Source organism: Leptopilina heterotoma, unplaced genomic scaffold (genome assembly GCF_015476425.1).
Source record: "Leptopilina heterotoma isolate Lh14 unplaced genomic scaffold, ASM1547642v1 Lhet_365, whole genome shotgun sequence".
Classification (NCBI taxonomy): domain Eukaryota; kingdom Metazoa; phylum Arthropoda; class Insecta; order Hymenoptera; family Figitidae; genus Leptopilina; species Leptopilina heterotoma.
In genome coordinates, this window is record NW_025111046.1 from 997,916 (window position 1) to 1,014,090 (window position 16,175).

At 23.5% G+C, this 16,175-nt stretch overlaps 3 protein-coding genes across 3 annotated transcripts; 1 reads left to right on the forward strand and 2 right to left on the reverse strand.

The window, feature by feature from the left end:
* Nucleotides 1-189: 189 nt before the first annotated feature.
* Nucleotides 190-4,155, forward strand: LOC122505720 (aurora kinase B). Its single transcript, XM_043617517.1, has 7 exons — nucleotides 190-347; nucleotides 512-667; nucleotides 799-990; nucleotides 1,345-1,479; nucleotides 3,338-3,496; nucleotides 3,583-3,814; nucleotides 3,896-4,155. Exons 2-7 carry the CDS (start codon nucleotides 570-572, stop codon nucleotides 3,977-3,979), a joined length of 900 nt encoding a protein of 299 aa, XP_043473452.1. The 5' UTR covers nucleotides 190-347; nucleotides 512-569; the 3' UTR covers nucleotides 3,980-4,155.
* On the reverse strand, nucleotides 4,055-7,367 carry LOC122505719 (transmembrane protein 183). Its single transcript, XM_043617516.1, has 6 exons — nucleotides 6,987-7,367; nucleotides 6,817-6,900; nucleotides 6,400-6,679; nucleotides 6,039-6,240; nucleotides 4,773-4,934; nucleotides 4,055-4,656 (listed from the first exon to the last, which is right to left on the reverse strand). Exons 1-6 carry the CDS (start codon nucleotides 7,069-7,071, stop codon nucleotides 4,309-4,311), a joined length of 1,161 nt encoding a protein of 386 aa, XP_043473451.1. The 5' UTR covers nucleotides 7,072-7,367; the 3' UTR covers nucleotides 4,055-4,308.
* Nucleotides 7,368-7,662: 295 nt separating this feature from the next.
* On the reverse strand, nucleotides 7,663-16,008 carry LOC122505718 (PC4 and SFRS1-interacting protein). The gene is made up of 12 exons (XM_043617515.1): nucleotides 15,765-16,008; nucleotides 15,143-15,213; nucleotides 14,847-15,010; nucleotides 14,534-14,685; nucleotides 13,904-14,081; nucleotides 12,346-12,447; nucleotides 11,732-12,062; nucleotides 9,619-9,793; nucleotides 9,400-9,453; nucleotides 9,251-9,316; nucleotides 9,045-9,189; nucleotides 7,663-8,940 (listed from the first exon to the last, which is right to left on the reverse strand). The coding sequence occupies exons 1-12, from the start codon at nucleotides 15,846-15,848 to the stop codon at nucleotides 8,831-8,833; spliced, it is 1,632 nt and encodes a 543-aa protein (XP_043473450.1). The 5' UTR covers nucleotides 15,849-16,008; the 3' UTR covers nucleotides 7,663-8,830.
* Between the last annotated feature and the right edge of the window lie 167 nt (nucleotides 16,009-16,175).

A 16,175-nucleotide genomic window follows, 5' to 3' on the forward strand; every position in this document is an offset into this window, starting at 1 on the left:
GCGTATGGAAAATTGAAAATACAAAAAATAAAATGAAGAACTATTTTTTTATAATATAATTAATTGTTGAAATTGTAAATTTAATTTGGTTTTTACTAATGTTGTTCTAAATTATACAAATTATACTTGAATACCATCTTGAAAGCAAGAAAAATAAAGTGAAAGAAAACAAGAAAGATGATTGGTTGCCGCCATCTTTAAAAGTTTCAAAAGTTCTGTTAAGAATTTTTGAGCGGTGCGGTTGTTTATAGGGTTTATAGTTGTTTTTGTATAAACAGTTTTGACGTAATAAAATTGGCCTATAAAGGTTACAATTACTGTTTAATATCCAGTGAAATACTATACACGTAAGGAAATTTGTTAATATCTGATATCTGTCAAAAATATTTGTTTTCAAGTGTCAACAAGTTTTGACAGTTATAACCTCAAATCTACTTGAAAGTGTAACAATGAATTATTCGAAATATTTTCAATAAAATCAATTCTTTTAAGTTGTTTAACATAATTTCAGATTTAAGAAGTGTTACGTGATTTAGATAAGTTGAATTTTAGAAATAAAGATAATTAAAATGAATGAGATTACGAAAAATGTTCCTGAAAAATATCAAGGAGACGTTACAAGAACTCTTGATGCAATGGCAGAACATGTCGAAAATCGAGGAAGAAAGTGAGTATTTTGAAGTATTTGATAAAAGTTATTTCCATAATTGAATAATACATAAACAGAAATGTTAATTAATTACTATAGTCACTATTATTTATTATTAAATATTAATAGTTGCACATCAAATTTTTTAGTTTTCGTTGGTCCATGGAAGATTTTCAAGTAGGAGCGCCTCTAGGTCGAGGTAAATTCGGTCGAGTATTCTTAGCTAGAGAAAAATCAACGCACTACATGGTTGCTTTGAAAACACTTTACAAAATTGAGCTGGTGAAAGGAAAGGTCGAGAAACAAGCCTTGCGCGAAATCGAAATTCAATCTCATTTAAGGTATTTTTATTTTTATCAGTTTTTATAAATAAAAAATTAATTTTTACCAAAAATGATAAACATCAACGAAGTTTGCAACGTTTATAATCGAGAATTTAGGAGAAAAACTATTTTTCTAATCAAATTTATACAAACTTCTAATTAAAAGATATTTTATGTACATACTTTCTTGATGAATCTTTATGAATAATTTAAAAGAATAAATTTATAAAAAAATCTTTGTTTTCCGCTTGATAAATACTTTCTTTTTCTTTCAATCGTTGATTATAGAGAATGTAAACTTCATTGACGTAATTATAAAAAAGAAAAAAATTTATTGCTTCGTAATTTATATTGTTTGTTATTCTATTTCAGTCATCCGAATATTTTACAACTTTTAACTTACTTTCATGACGAGAAGAAAATTTATTTAGTACTTGAGTTTGCAGCGGGAGGTGAATTGTATAAAGAACTAAAACGTCAACCAGGCGAAAGATTTAATCAACATTTGTAAGTTTAATCTTTTTGTTTTTATTATCTGATTTAAACTATAATTAAGTTTCTTTTATATACAAAATTTTTGTATTATATTTTCATATTTTATTATTTGACAAGCAATTATGTTGCGCGCACTTGTGCGAAAAACTTGATATTCAATTTATTTATTATTATTATGCAAATTACAAAATTTTTTATTTTCAAATATCAGCTTCAATTTTTAAATAATTTCAGATTCAAGATTTTAAAAAATCACTTATCAACTATACATAACTAATTATTCCTATTTATTGTTTTCAAACATTTTAATAAAATTCTTTACAAGAATTCAATTATTCTTATAAATAGTAAATTTTTTTGCAGAAATTCAAGTATTTTCAATACAATTTTTATAAAATTTCACGAAAGGATTCAAATATTATTTAAAATATGTACATATTAATAAAATTTTTCGAAAGAATTCAATTTTTTTTTAAATTGTAATAAAATTCGTCGCATGAATAATAAAATATTAAATTTAATCAAGAAATTTTCAAAACTTTTAATAAAATTCGTCGCTAGAGTTCAATTATTTTAATAAATTATAAAATTCTTCACAGGAATTCAATATTTTTTAAAATTTTTATAAAATTCCTTGAAAGAATTAAATAATTTTTAAAAATTTTGATAAAAATCTATAGAAAAATTCAATTATTTTCAATACAATTTTAACTGAATATCTCGAAAAATTTCTAATATTTTTCGAAAGAATAAAAAAAATTTGGAATTATTTAAATTTAAATTACATATTTAAAAAAATTTTAATAAAATTCGTTAAAAGAATTAAATGATTTTCAAAAATGTTGATAACATTTTTTAGAAGAATTCAATTAATTTCAGTACAATTTGAATTAAATTTTTGGAAACAATTTAATTCTAATGTTTTTAATAAAATTCTTAAAAACAATTCAATTATTTTTAAAAAATTTAATAGAATTCTTCGTAATAATTAAATTATTTTTAGAAATAATAAAATTCTTTTCAGGAATTCAATTATTTTCAGTACTATTTTAATAAAATTCAATAATCAAATTTTTAAATACAATTATTAACAACAAGGAATATATTCAAAAAATTTAAGAGATTTTTTGAAAGAATTCAATTACTGTCAAAACCAATAATAGTAGGTATCTATTTTTGGAAAAAAATAATTTATTTTCAATATTTTAGCAAGAACACTTCAATTAATTAAATTATTTAAAGAAATTTTTTTTAAATATATAATTCAATAATTGAGTGTTTAATATCAATTATTAACAAACACGATTATTTTTAAAACTTGAAAGAAATTCTTCATAATATTCAATTAAATTTTTCAAAAGAATTTAATTAGGATTCCATAAAAAATAATAATATTCTTCGACGGTATTCAATTATTTTCAAATGTTTTCATAAAATTCTTTGCAAGAATTTAATAATTTTCAATACATTGATTTTAAAATTCAAAACATTTAAAAAGAAAAAAATCTCAAACTGCGAAGAGATTACCGGAATGTAACGATTATTAATATAGATTTTGATTTATTTATTATTTAATTTTAATTACATAATTTATTACTTTATTTATGAGGCTGAAGTCCACAACGATTTTAAAAACAAAAAATAATGAGTGGTTTTTTTGTCAATTGTCTCTTAAATGACAATTAATTTCTTAAAAATTAACGCACATGACAATTAGAGATGAATTTAACTTGAAAAGAAATTCTTTTTTTATTTTTCATTTTTAAAAACGTTGCGGACTTCAGATTCGTTTTTATTTTAGTTTAATTTAATTTAGTTTATTTATTAATTTTGTTTAAAAAATGGCATTGACGTTACTAATTAATTTCAGGTCTGCAAAATACATTTATCAAGTAGCAGATGCTCTTGAATATTGTCACAGAAACAATGTCATTCATAGGGACATAAAACCGGAAAATTTACTCCTCACTTTCAAGGGAGACATTAAATTAGCCGATTTTGGCTGGTCGGTTCACGCACCTTCTTCAAAGTATGTAGATTTTTGTCTTAATAATTATTTTTTTGTTTGTTTCGATTTTCAAAATATAAAAATATAAACAATTTTACTTGTTTTAGACGTCACACTGTCTGTGGTACTTTGGATTATCTTCCACCGGAAATGGTGACATGCCAAAGATATGATGTATTCGTCGATCACTGGTGTTTGGGAATTTTGTGCTACGAATTTCTAGTCGGCAAAACTCCGTTCTTCAGTGAAACACAACAGGAAACTTATGATAAAATACGAGCTGTAAGAATTCCATGGCCATCGCAAATCACACCAGGAGCCAAAGATTTAATTTCAAGGGTAATTTTACACTTTCTTTTTTTTTAATGACTTTCATTCATTTTATTATCGAGAGTAAAAAAAATATAATTATTTTTGCAGCTCATACGAAAGGAGAGTAATAAAAGAATTCCACTCGCTGATGTTAAGAGACACTTTTGGATACTTGAACATAAGGATGTTTAAATTTGTAAATTTTTTTTACATTTAATTTTTATTGCTAGTTTTAGTTTCTTTTGATTTTAAAAATACGACATCAAGTTAATAATAATCAATTTATTTATACAATCTATGAAATAATTTACATTCGAAAATAATTTCCAAAACAGATGTTGAGAAATACATTTAAGAATTACTTTCTATTTTTTTTTGCGTTTTTCTTTAAATAACCTTTAATTCAGTTACCATTTCAGATAGAAAAAGAGTTTATTTACTTTTCAACAAAACTTTATAGTGTCTCGAGAGAAAAAATGTTTTTTTTTAAACATAATTCTTTGTTATTTTATTGAGCAAAATCATGCATAAATTAATAGTTCTCGATCCCATGTACCTGAGTAAATTTGCTCCCACGAGTCGTAAATCGGAGTTTTAGTATTATTATTAGAGACAGTTAATTCAACATTTTTCGAATCTTTAGTTTCTTGATAATCTTGATATGGATATTGAATTTGCCACCAGTCAAAAACGTCAACGTGAACAACACCGACTAATGTTATAATTTGTGTCGGAGTTTGTGGAACGTAATAGGAACCAAAACCAAGTACAAGACGATGATGCTCGAATCCTGGGGATAAATTCATTGATACAGTTTGTAACGTTAAACCAATTACTGGTTGTAACATACTGTACTGCAAGCAAGTAACCTGTGAAAAAATATATTTTTTAAAAATTCAACAAATAATAATAATAATTCAACAATTAGATTAAATTAATAAACAATAAAATAAAAAAGTTTTTCATATCAATTTTTTAAACTTACTCTGAGAACTTTACATCCTTCTTCTGGATTAAACATAACATCGTTATGAGAAAATTCAAAATTTTGATTTTTGTCATTATTCAAACGATCCATGTGTGAAATTTTTTTACTACCTTTTGCATCTTTTAATTTGAAAAAGAAATACCACCGATTTTCGCCTTTCTAAAAACAGATAATTAAACTTTATAATCTACTTACTAATATAAAATACTTTCAGGCTTTACGCAAATAACTCATTATTTAATAATTTTTTTAATAAATAATAAACTAATAATTTCTATATTAAAATATTATTAAACTTCTCTAAAACAACTAAAATTTTCAAAAATTTAAATTTAATATCATTTAAAATTTTATTATTTTTAAAAATTACAACTGTAATTCTTCTAGTAGGTATTCAATTATTTTCTAAAATTTCTATAATGGAAAATTAAATTATTTAAAAAAATTTTAATAAAATTATTCTTCGCCAGAATTCAATACACTTATTAACGCAAAATTATGGAAAATAATATATTTTCTAAATTTTTCTTGCGAAAATATTTCTACAAAACTTATTCTCCGAATAAGTAAATAATATTCTAAATAAAATTAGTTAATTATATCATATAAATTTGTATTAGTAAAAATTTGAACTCATTGGAACAAATGAAATTTTAGAAAATCAATTTTTTAATTATTCGTAGAACGAGACATAACAATATAAATTAAATCCAGTGTTTTTTTTTTGTAAAATAAATGCTATGACTGTATTTTACAGTAATAAAAATTAGATTTTTATGCAATAATTTATAAGTAAATATTCTTATATTTTGGAGCGATAAATTAAATTTACAATTTAAATTAACACTTTTAAATTCAAAACAATTTTGTTTAATTAATTTTTGTTATTTTTAAATCTTCACAGCATTAAATTCCAACTTTGTTAATTTTAAAATTGAAAATCTTATTTAAAAAGAAAAATTATGAAAAAAATTAGGATTATTTTTTAAATTTCAACTATTAATGGGTATAAAGTATTGCAAACACGCAAAAAAAAATGAACAAATGTAACTTTTAGTGTCACAAAACTGAAAAAATATCCAAATAATAGCAAAAATTGTAAAAAAAAAAATGTAAATATAGTACTTTTTAGTACATGACTGTGAAGCCTGTACTTTTTACTCCAAAAATAAGTTTTTGAATTACTTTTTTTTCTTAAATATTTTTAATCGCAAGTAAAATAGACTTAAAATTACAAAATCTAAAATTATGAAAATTCTTTACCTTATGCCACATAAGGGAACAAAAACGTTTTACCAACGAATGCGGATCTTTTTGCTCCATTTGTGAACGATTGTCAGGGCCTTTCAAAAATTTGCAATAACTAAAATGAAGAGCTCTAATAACGTAGAATCGAAGTCCAAATGGTCGTATTATTTGTCCAGGTTTCAAATACTGTGGTAAACCAGTTACAGATTTATGATGTCTAGAAAAATATTTTTTTTATTTAATTTAAAGAATAAACATTTATTATATTATTTATTAAAAGAATAAGCAAATTAAAAAATATACACTTCTTAGAAAATAAATCTTAAAATTTAATTTCTAATTCACGATATTTTATTAAAATAATCAAATAACTTACCGTCTTAATAGATGAAACCAAAATTTAGCAGTGTGTGTAACGTAATAAGATTTTTTACAAATTATTGAAAACTTCCCAACCATTTCAGGCGAAATATGTTCAGAAATAAGAAACCATAGATCTAATGGATAATCAATTCCTTCCACTGAATTCTCATTTTCCTCCTGCTCGAATTTTTCACTTTTTCTTTTAATTTCACTGACACTTGTGTCATTTTTCGGAATTGGTAAATCATCATTTTGCAATAATGAATCTTCTGTTATAATTAATCTCTGTTTCACTGTAATAATAACAAAAAACAACTTTCAATTATATCATCGATGACAATTGAATAATCAAAACAAATTAAAATTTGTCAATATATTGTGACTATATACAACTCCAATAAATTATTGTTAATTTATTTCAATTACTAACCATCAGAAGTTACATTTGCGACGGCTTTTTTTAATCTTGAATGTGATCCACTGGATGAATTGGCAAAATCATTGATGGTGATGTCTAAAGCAAAAACAAAACATTTAATGTAAAAAATTAATAAACAGCAATAATAGTTGAAAACAAACAATCAGCATAATAATAATTACCACCCAAATTCTTTGTTGTCTTTTTAGTTAAATTCTGTTTCTTTTGTCCTTTTGGTCCTTTGTTACGTGATTTTGAGCCTGGCATTTTGTAAACTTTTTCTAACGTTTTTCAAAGTAATAAAATACATTTCAATTTGATGATAAGTACAAAATATAATTGTACTCAAAGGAACATTTTCATTTTATCAAAAGTTTGACAATATTTCTAAAATGTCATAAAAAGGAATAAATCATTTTCAAACTATATACTTATTTCTACAAAATAAACAACTAAAGGGTCCTAATTAAATAAATTACAACTACTTTTTTATTAACAACAAGATGATGTTATTTTCAACAACATTGCAAATTCGGTGATAATCACCGTTTTGACATTTTAAGGTTATGTTTACTTTTAACGTCTCCTTTATGTTGATTGGTCACTTGCAAGAACGGAAATTGACAGCGATTGGTAGAACCCGAACGGCGGTAAATTCAATACTGTTATTTTTACAAATTTTATTATTAAATTCCAAATATTTTTATCTAAATATTGCAAAATGCAAATAAACTCAAGTATTAAAATTTTTTAGTTTACTGATTGTTTGTAAATATTTAAAAAACAAAAAGAATAGAGAATAAATAAAAAAATGTCATTAGTTTTAATTCTTCTGTCAGTAAAAAAGTAAACGCAGAATACTTTTGTATCTTAATTTTTTTTTTTATTCAAAATATTTGTATTACAATTACTCGTCGCGTGCATAATGTATTATTGGAATATAAACCTTGATTCTTAATAAAAAAAAAAAAAATGTTGAAAAATATGAATTAAATTAAAACACATTACAACATTTACTACTATAATTAAAGGTAAAAATATTTCTTCTTTCTTTTCTCTAAACATACATCTCACAATGAAGATCCAACTGAAGTAATGACAAAGAAAAAATAAAATACAATAGCATTGAAATATGTAATTATACTTTCTGAAGCAATACACTCATTTTTACATTAATAATTAAATTATTCGTTCAGAATTTTGAAATTTCTTTCTTTTGGCAAACACTTTCAAAGCATTTCAAAGACAAGTTGTCATTTTTATTGTTACTTTATTAAAAAAAAAAAAAATGGAACTTATAACATTTACAAAGGAAAAAAAATATAAAATACCTTTCTAATCATTTATAATTGTATTCGAAAGAAACAAAAAAAAAATTACCAGTTCCATTTTCGAGATAAAATAAACAAAATTCTTTGAAAAGATAAAAAAAAAAAATGTTTTGGATCTTTGATGACAAAAAGCCATTGAAGCACAATATTTGAAGTGTACTTTTCTGTGATCAAATTACATTATCTTTTTACAAGAAAAAAAATCTTAATTCTTTTAAAACAAAAGATATGTACATTATTGTTGAATGTAATCGAACTAAAAACTTGTTTATCATAATGAACGATATAAAAAAAAAATTACGTAATAGTAATAAATGAAAATAATTTCTTTTAATCATCGATCACTGGATTCTTAATTATCAAAGTACTTTTTTCCTCTCACTCTCTTTTCTCTTTCTTTCTTTTTCTCTCTTTCTCTGTCGACTCAATTCGAATCTTTGAAATGTATAATAATTTATGTCAAAGAATATATATATATATATTTTTTTTTATATAATATAATTAAATTCTTAGGAGTTGAAATGGACAATACTAGAAGTATTATTATACACGCACTGTGTGCCTTGTTTGCCTTTTTTTTTAAAAAAATGAAAACTTTAAATCCTAGACTCTTGTCACTTTTACAAGTACTTGTGTTTTTTATTGAGATAATTCAAAATTTGAGGTATAACCAGTGACAAAAAGTTTACCTAATGTTACTTGCTTTCTGAACCAATAGACGTTGTATCCTTCTCGTCATTGTCATTCTCATTCTCCTTTGTTTCAGCTTCCGCAACAATACTGTCGTCTTCAATCTTTGACACGGCTGTCAATGAAATATTTGAATTTATTAATGAAAATCTGCTTCTGTCGGCAAAAAAAAAGGAAAAAAAATTGGAGTATTGATAATAAAAAATAAATATTTAATACCTGTCGTTTTGTTTGTAGTCGCAGGATCTGCTATGAGGGAAAACATTTTTTCCTCGGACATATCCTTTGTCAATTCTTTAAAATGATCCACTTGATCAGAAAATGATTGCCAAAATGTTTGACCCTCGGGGATCGTGAACATTGCCTAAAATGAAAGTTTTTAAATAGAAAAATTCCAAATTTTGCTTTCAAATAAAACAACGTACCTTAAATTTATTGTATATGTGCTCGGCTTTTTGTCTGATCTGTTCGGCCTTTTGCTTAAAAATTAACTGCAAAGAAACATAAATTTTATCTCTAATATAAAAACAAACTATTGTGATTTTTCATTAAACAATGCTTTTTAAATATTTACCGTTTCATCTTCATTCAGTTTCCAATCTGATAAATTGCCAATATATCTCCTTAGCTGAAATTTATAATTAATATTTTAAAAAAAATTTTATAAACATCAATTTATATAAGCAATAATTATCAATCAAAATGTAAGAAATATTTTTTGTTTGAATTAATTTCAAATTTCTCCTTTTTTATAAAGGAAAAATTTAATTAAGTTGTTGAAAATTTAATTTACCCTTTTAATAGTTTCGACGATTTGCGGATGTTTCTTCAGCATCAGTGGATCAATTGAAAGATTTAACATGACATTCATTGCTTGTAAACATTGTTCGGCATTGGCTTTATCAAGTCCCAAATTTGATTTGATTTGCGCATCTAATTCTAAAAGTTGAGATTCAATGCGCAACCATCTAAAATAGAGAATTGTAATAAATATCCTTTTAATCCCACTCGGGACAATTTTTTACTAAAATTAAAAATTAAATTAAACCATCACAACTACACGCAATCGTGAAAGTAAGTTATAAAAAATTTATTTTTGAAATTTAATGAAAATTTATTGTTTTTTAGAAAATATAATTTTTTCGAAATATACTTCTTCAAAAATACGATTATTTCGAAACAATTTTTAAAAGTAAAAAAATTAAATCCTTTCTAATATAAAATTTCAAAAAATTCTAATTACGATTTTTTAATAACTTCATTTTGTCAGAATTTTTAAATAAAATTTGTCAAATTCATTCATTTGTATTTTATTTAATTAAAATTGGACAGAACTTCCATTCATCCAATTCTTCAAATATTTTCTAAAATTTTAACTGAAATTCTTTTTCAAATCAATTCTTATCAAAACGTTGTACGACAATTAAATTATTTATTATTAATTATTAATTAAACTAGCAAATGATACGGGTATTACATTTATTATTATTATTTTGTAAATCAAAAAACTTTATATTTTCAAGAATAAACATCAATTTTTGAATGATTACAGATTCAAAATTTAAATAATAAAATTCTTTAGAGCAATTCAATTATTTTCATCACAATTTTAATAAATTTTCTCGAAAGAATACAATTATTTTTAAAAATATTAATTGAAATCGATTATTTTCAAGAATTTTAATATAAATTCAATTATTTTCGACAATTTTGATGAAATTCTTTTTAAAAAATCAAAAATTCAGATAAAATTCTTTGAAACAATTCAATTATTTTTATGATTTGTAAAATCATAAGCAAGAATTAAATTATTTTCATAAATAAGAAAATTCTTCGCAGGAATTTTAATAACTTCATTTCTCGAAATATATTTTCAAGAATTTTAATATAAATTCAATTATTTTTGACAATTTTGATGAAGTTCTTTCAAATAAATCATTATTTTTAAAATTTTTAATAAAATTCCTTCAAAAAGTTCAATTATTTTCAAAAATTCAGATAAAATTCTTCGAAGCAATTTAATTATTTTTATGAATTTTTGTAAAATTCTTGTAAAGAATTCAATTATTTTCAATACAATTTAAATAAAATTTCTAGGAAAAAATTCAATTACATTGATTCAATTAATTCAAGATAATTAATAAAATTTCTTTAACTGATTAAATTATTTTTAAAAATTGTAAGAAAATTTTTCTAAACAATTCAAATATTCTCAAAAGTTTGTAATAAAATTATTTGCAATATAAATTTCAATTAAAATTACTTAAAAAAATTACATTATTTTTACGAAATTTAATAAAATTCTTAAAAAGAATTTAATTTTCAAATTTTTTTAATAAATACTTTACAAATAATTGAATTTTTTCAAAATTAAAAAAAAAAAATAAGTGAATTTTTGAGAAGAATTTTATTATAATTGTATTTAAAATAAGTGAACTTCTGTGAAAAATTCAATTATTTTTAAAAATAATTGTATTTTTACGAAGATTTTCATTATTTATAAATTGATTTTTTGCAAAAAATTTTATTACAATTATTGAAAATAATTATTTTAAAGAATTTTAATAAAAATCTTGACGAAAATTAAATTATTTTTAATACAATTTCAATTATATTTTCTCAAAAGAATTCAATTATTGAAAAAAATGTTGATAAAATTCTTGAAATGAATTCAATTATTTTCAAATTTTTTGATAAATACTTTACAAGAATTCAATCATTTTCAGTACATTAATTTTAAAATTGAAAACATTTAAAAAGGAAAAATTATTTTAAAAGTTAGGAAACAAAAAAGCAAATAGCAACTAACTTCAAACAGCGAACAGATTATTAATATATAGATTATATTAATTTTTTTGTAAATTAAATGAATATAAAAGAATAGAAAAAAAGAATTTAGTACTCACTTTAGTTTGGAACTTTGTTGATTATTTTCAACTTTAGCAAGAGGACGTTGCTTTCCATCAAGTTGAACATTAAAATCCAAACGATCTTTAACTTGTTCGGGAAAAATTTCTCCACTCTCCAATTGTGCTTTCAATTTCATTGCTTTTCGTGCGCTCGTCGTCTCCCATTGTTCTTGAGCTTTATCATTTGCAAATGACATTGGTCGATTTAAATCGAGTTTTATTCCAACATTCTCACCAGAAAATGTACGCGCATGAAGTAAACGACCCTTGTCTTGTGCTGATGATGTGATTATTGCATCACTTGGTAACTCACCGGCATTACTTTTTCCTATCACAACAAAAATTAACAATATTAATATTTTTTAATATAAATATTTATAGAGTATTTAAAAAGAAATATAATATATTTAAAAAAAAGTATATAAAGTATTTTAAAAAATATATAAAGTATTTAAAAAAGAATATAAAGTATTTAAAAAAGAATATAATGCATTAAAAAAGTATATAATGTATTTAAAAAACTATGTAAAGTATTTTAAAAAATATATAAATAAAGTATTTAAAATATTTTTCATTTAAAAATACGATTAAAATTCAGGGAAGGAACGCACTTTCCGCTGTAAGTCGCTTTTTGGTGACAGCGGCAGGTGTAGAATTTTGACTGTCTATCGACTCTTCAATTTTTCTTGGCCTTCCACGTCCTGGATGATGTTCTGCAAGAAATTGAAAATTACAGAAATTGTAAAGACAACAATTGGTTTCTCCTCTCACGTAAACAGCTGCGAACTTTTCATCCTTTAGAAATTGTTTTTCTTAAACCAAACTCATACCTACCTATTCAACTCATTTTCGAATGAAAATTGAACTTAGTGCAAGGAAAGTGCAAGCAATAAAGCAAATAAAGTAAATAAATAAAAACAAATCTCTTCTAAATAAAAATTAGAAATTTAAATTCTGCAATTTTTTTAAAATTTCAAAATATAATTTTTAGATTTACAAAAAAAAATATTTTATCCATAATTTTATTCACTGCGACACTTCAGATAATTTGCAATATTATCACAAGCACAAATTCAAAATAATAATTTTGAAAGCATAAATAATTTTTCTTAAAAAAAAAAAATTATTAAAATATAAAAATTTGCCAAAAAAGAAAGGATAAATGAGAAATATAAAAACAGAAGAACTACGAAAAAACCAAAGCAACGAACTTTATTACAAACGTAATAGGTAATACTTTTCTTTTGCAAAATTCACCATACTCTTAGGTCACTTCACATAAATAATGATACAATACTATCAATGAATGTTAAAAAAAACAAAATTAAAAGAATCCCTCTTTCTTTAAAGATCGTATGTGAAATAATGTAACTAACAATAAATGTTCATTCACTTAAATATTTAAAATAGAATATAATATCAAAAGTCTCTTGAAACAATTATTTAAAAACAAAATAAAAAATGATAAAGAGAACAAAAATTCGTGGTAGTGATAAAAGTTTCAAGAAGTATAAAGAGAAATAAAAAAAAAACCAAGTTCTTAAATGAAAATCAAAGAAATACTCCCTTAAAGTTAATAATAAACGAAATTTATAGTGAATTTTCATTTAACTGATTCTTTTTCATGCGAATATAATTGAGACCCTCTATTAATACTAATCTAAATAGATTATCAGTTGTTAAATTTTTAGTCTCGTTTGTCTCTCCGTCTCCGATTATCTTTTCCAATATTTCTTGAATTACAGATGTTGTCGAAGAACCTTCAAAAATTATGAGTAATCAAAAGAAAAGCCATGATTATTTTTCGGTTTACACAATATTTTTTTCCTACGCACTATTAACCAACTATTTAACTAATTTCTAGTAATAAATTAAGAATTTGAAAATATTTGAAAAAATTATTACGTAAATAAAAAATGTTAACGTTACTTTTAATAAAATTATTATTGAAATCTAATCTATAACCTGAATAAATGAAAATCTGAAATTAAAATGATGTAAAACGATAATTAATGTTAAAAAAATTTTTTTTTTAAATAAAAAAAAAGATAAAAATTTCATCAAAAGGATCATCATTCAAAAAAAGAAAAATTTAAACGAAAATTTGTTTTTTTCTTTCATTCCTCAACAACATGCATCTAAAATTAGGAAAAATATACGTGAACCTACCATTTTTCTCAGTTTCGACTCCATCGGAATCGGCGAAACGTTTCGGCTTAATTTTTCGTCCACTTCGGCTGACGACTTCCTTTTCGTGAACTTCCTCCACTGGAACTTCAATGGATGTATCCTGCTTTGGTGTGTTCTCTTTTGGGCGTCCTCGTTTCTTTTTTGCTTCTGGAGCATCCTGCAAACACATTGAAAATTTGTATTAAATAAATAAATAAAAATTGAGTAAATAAAAAGCTATTAAGAAAAAAAGTTAGAATTAAAAACTTTCATAAAATTGAACTTTTCTTTAAAAGAAAATTATCTTAAAACTTAATTTTAATTATTTTAATATATGATAAGATTTAATATAAGATGATAATCTTCTTTGTAAGGAAGACAACTAAAAAATTTGAAATTATTCCAATAAAAAACGAAAAGTTTCGCAAGAAATAAAAAAATGTAAGGAATAATCGCACAAACCAATTAATCTCTAGAAAGGCTTGTCGGCAATTCATAATTTAATATCGGGTTTATTTGTACAACAATTGTAATTTTCAAAATTGCTGTTAGAACCAAGAAAGAAACCCTAAATTTAAATATTTAATTTTCTTTTTCAGGAAATTAGTAAAAAAAAAAAAAATTACTTACTGGTGTATTAATTGTAGCCATTGACTTTCTCTTCAATGGTTTTTTCTTCTCGCCTTCATCAATGACCAAATTTCCAATTTCCATATCACTATCAGTGTTAACAGGATCAGGTTGAGAATTTACCTTTTTTGGTTCTTCAACTGCAACAACAGCTGTAAATTAAAACAATACAATTACAAATTATTTTTTTTTACTTTTTTTATATTTTGAGAAGGAAAATTCAAAGAAAATAAAATACAAATTCAAATTTTCTGTTTAGTGATTCGTCATAATTTAAAAAGAAATAAACTAATGAACAACAAGAAAATTCCACCTTTTTTCTCTTTGGCTTGAGGTGCAACGGAAGGTGTATCATTTTTAAGATCCGCCTCTAACTGTTCCAAACCTTCACGGAAATATTTTCGTTTTGCTGCCTTAGAACTGAATTTTTCTTTATTTTCCGCATATTCGAAAATTTCCTCAAGTTTACAACTGGCGCTGAAAAATAAAATTTCCTTTTAAATAATCGAAAAAACTACCTTTAAATATATAAATATATTTCAAATTTCCAAAATTTAAGTTTCTTTAAAGGAAAATTTTCATTAGTAAATCCAATTAAATGAAACTTACGTCTCTTGAGTTCCATAAAAATAGACATGAAATTTAGGATGTTTATTGTTATCCTCAGAGATTTCTTCAATCTGAAAATAGAGAAAAGAAAAATAATCAAAAATTACATATATAAAACGAATGTAATTAAAAATTTATTAATATTAAATGCTTGATTCATAGAATCGAAAATTTAGACATTTTTTTATCAAAGAAAAAATAGACTATCAATATGGAATCATAAAAATAGTGCAAGTTTTCATTAATTACTTGATTATATTAATATTATTCGTGACTATAAATAGAATATTATTCTAATCATTCGAATAATAAAAGTAATGAGTGTAATCAATCTCACAAGAGTAAAGAATTCATTTCTGTGCGTGATTGATAGTTTTTAACGGCTTTTGCCGGATTAAGCATGGACAGGAAACCGCTCATGCCGCATGAGAAAAATATATTGCGTGCCGCATCATTTTTAATGAAAAAATATAACCCATCTCAAACGTTCCGAATAAATTATTTAACATTCATTAGATGAAAAAATTATAACAAAAAATAACTCTCACGTAATAAAGCGAGAATGAATTCATTATTAATTAGAGGAAAAAAGGAGAATGATTAAAAAAGATTTTTAGCTTACTTTAGCTGGCCATGGCGGGTGACCTCGAACTTTTGCAAACACTTTGTCTCCACGAGCAAACTTCTTCTGCACTCGATTAACCATTATGTTGTTTGCAATTTTGAATGTTTAGATTAAAATAATCTACTTCTCTAAATATTTATTTTAGTTTAAACTATGTACTTTTGTACTAAAACATCACAAAAAGTACCACCTCCATGAAACCGAAAACACTTTCTAGGCTTTTCTCCCCACCCTTTTCAAGAAACATTGGCTTTCATGATGATGTGATTTTCGATTAAATGCTCAACAAATCAGAAGACGGAGATAATGGAACTGGCCAATCAGAATCAGTTACATACCAAGCATAACCTATCTTTTCAAATCACTTTCAACGCGGGAACAAGTGCAAAATGCATTGTACTGTGTACT

Coding starts and splice junctions, on each gene's coding strand:
- LOC122505720 (XM_043617517.1), top strand. CDS start 570: ATGAATGAGATTACGAAAAATGTTCCTGAAAAATATCAAGGAGACGTT. Junction 991..1,344: donor GAAATTCAATCTCATTTAAG/GTATTTTTATTT, acceptor ATTCTATTTCAG/TCATCCGAATATTTTACAAC. Junction 3,497..3,582: donor GTTCACGCACCTTCTTCAAA/GTATGTAGATTT, acceptor TACTTGTTTTAG/ACGTCACACTGTCTGTGGTA.
- LOC122505719 (XM_043617516.1), bottom strand. CDS start 7,071: ATGCCAGGCTCAAAATCACGTAACAAAGGACCAAAAGGACAAAAGAAA. Junction 6,901..6,986: donor GACAACAAAGAATTTGGGTG/GTAATTATTATT, acceptor TTTTTGCTTTAG/ACATCACCATCAATGATTTT. Junction 4,935..6,038: donor GTTCCCTTATGTGGCATAAG/GTAAAGAATTTT, acceptor ATCTGTTTTTAG/AAAGGCGAAAATCGGTGGTA.
- LOC122505718 (XM_043617515.1), bottom strand. CDS start 15,848: ATGGTTAATCGAGTGCAGAAGAAGTTTGCTCGTGGAGACAAAGTGTTT. Junction 15,011..15,142: donor TTTTATGGAACTCAAGAGAC/GTAAGTTTCATT, acceptor TTTATTTTTCAG/CGCCAGTTGTAAACTTGAGG. Junction 8,941..9,044: donor GACTACAAACAAAACGACAG/GTATTAAATATT, acceptor TTTCATTGACAG/CCGTGTCAAAGATTGAAGAC.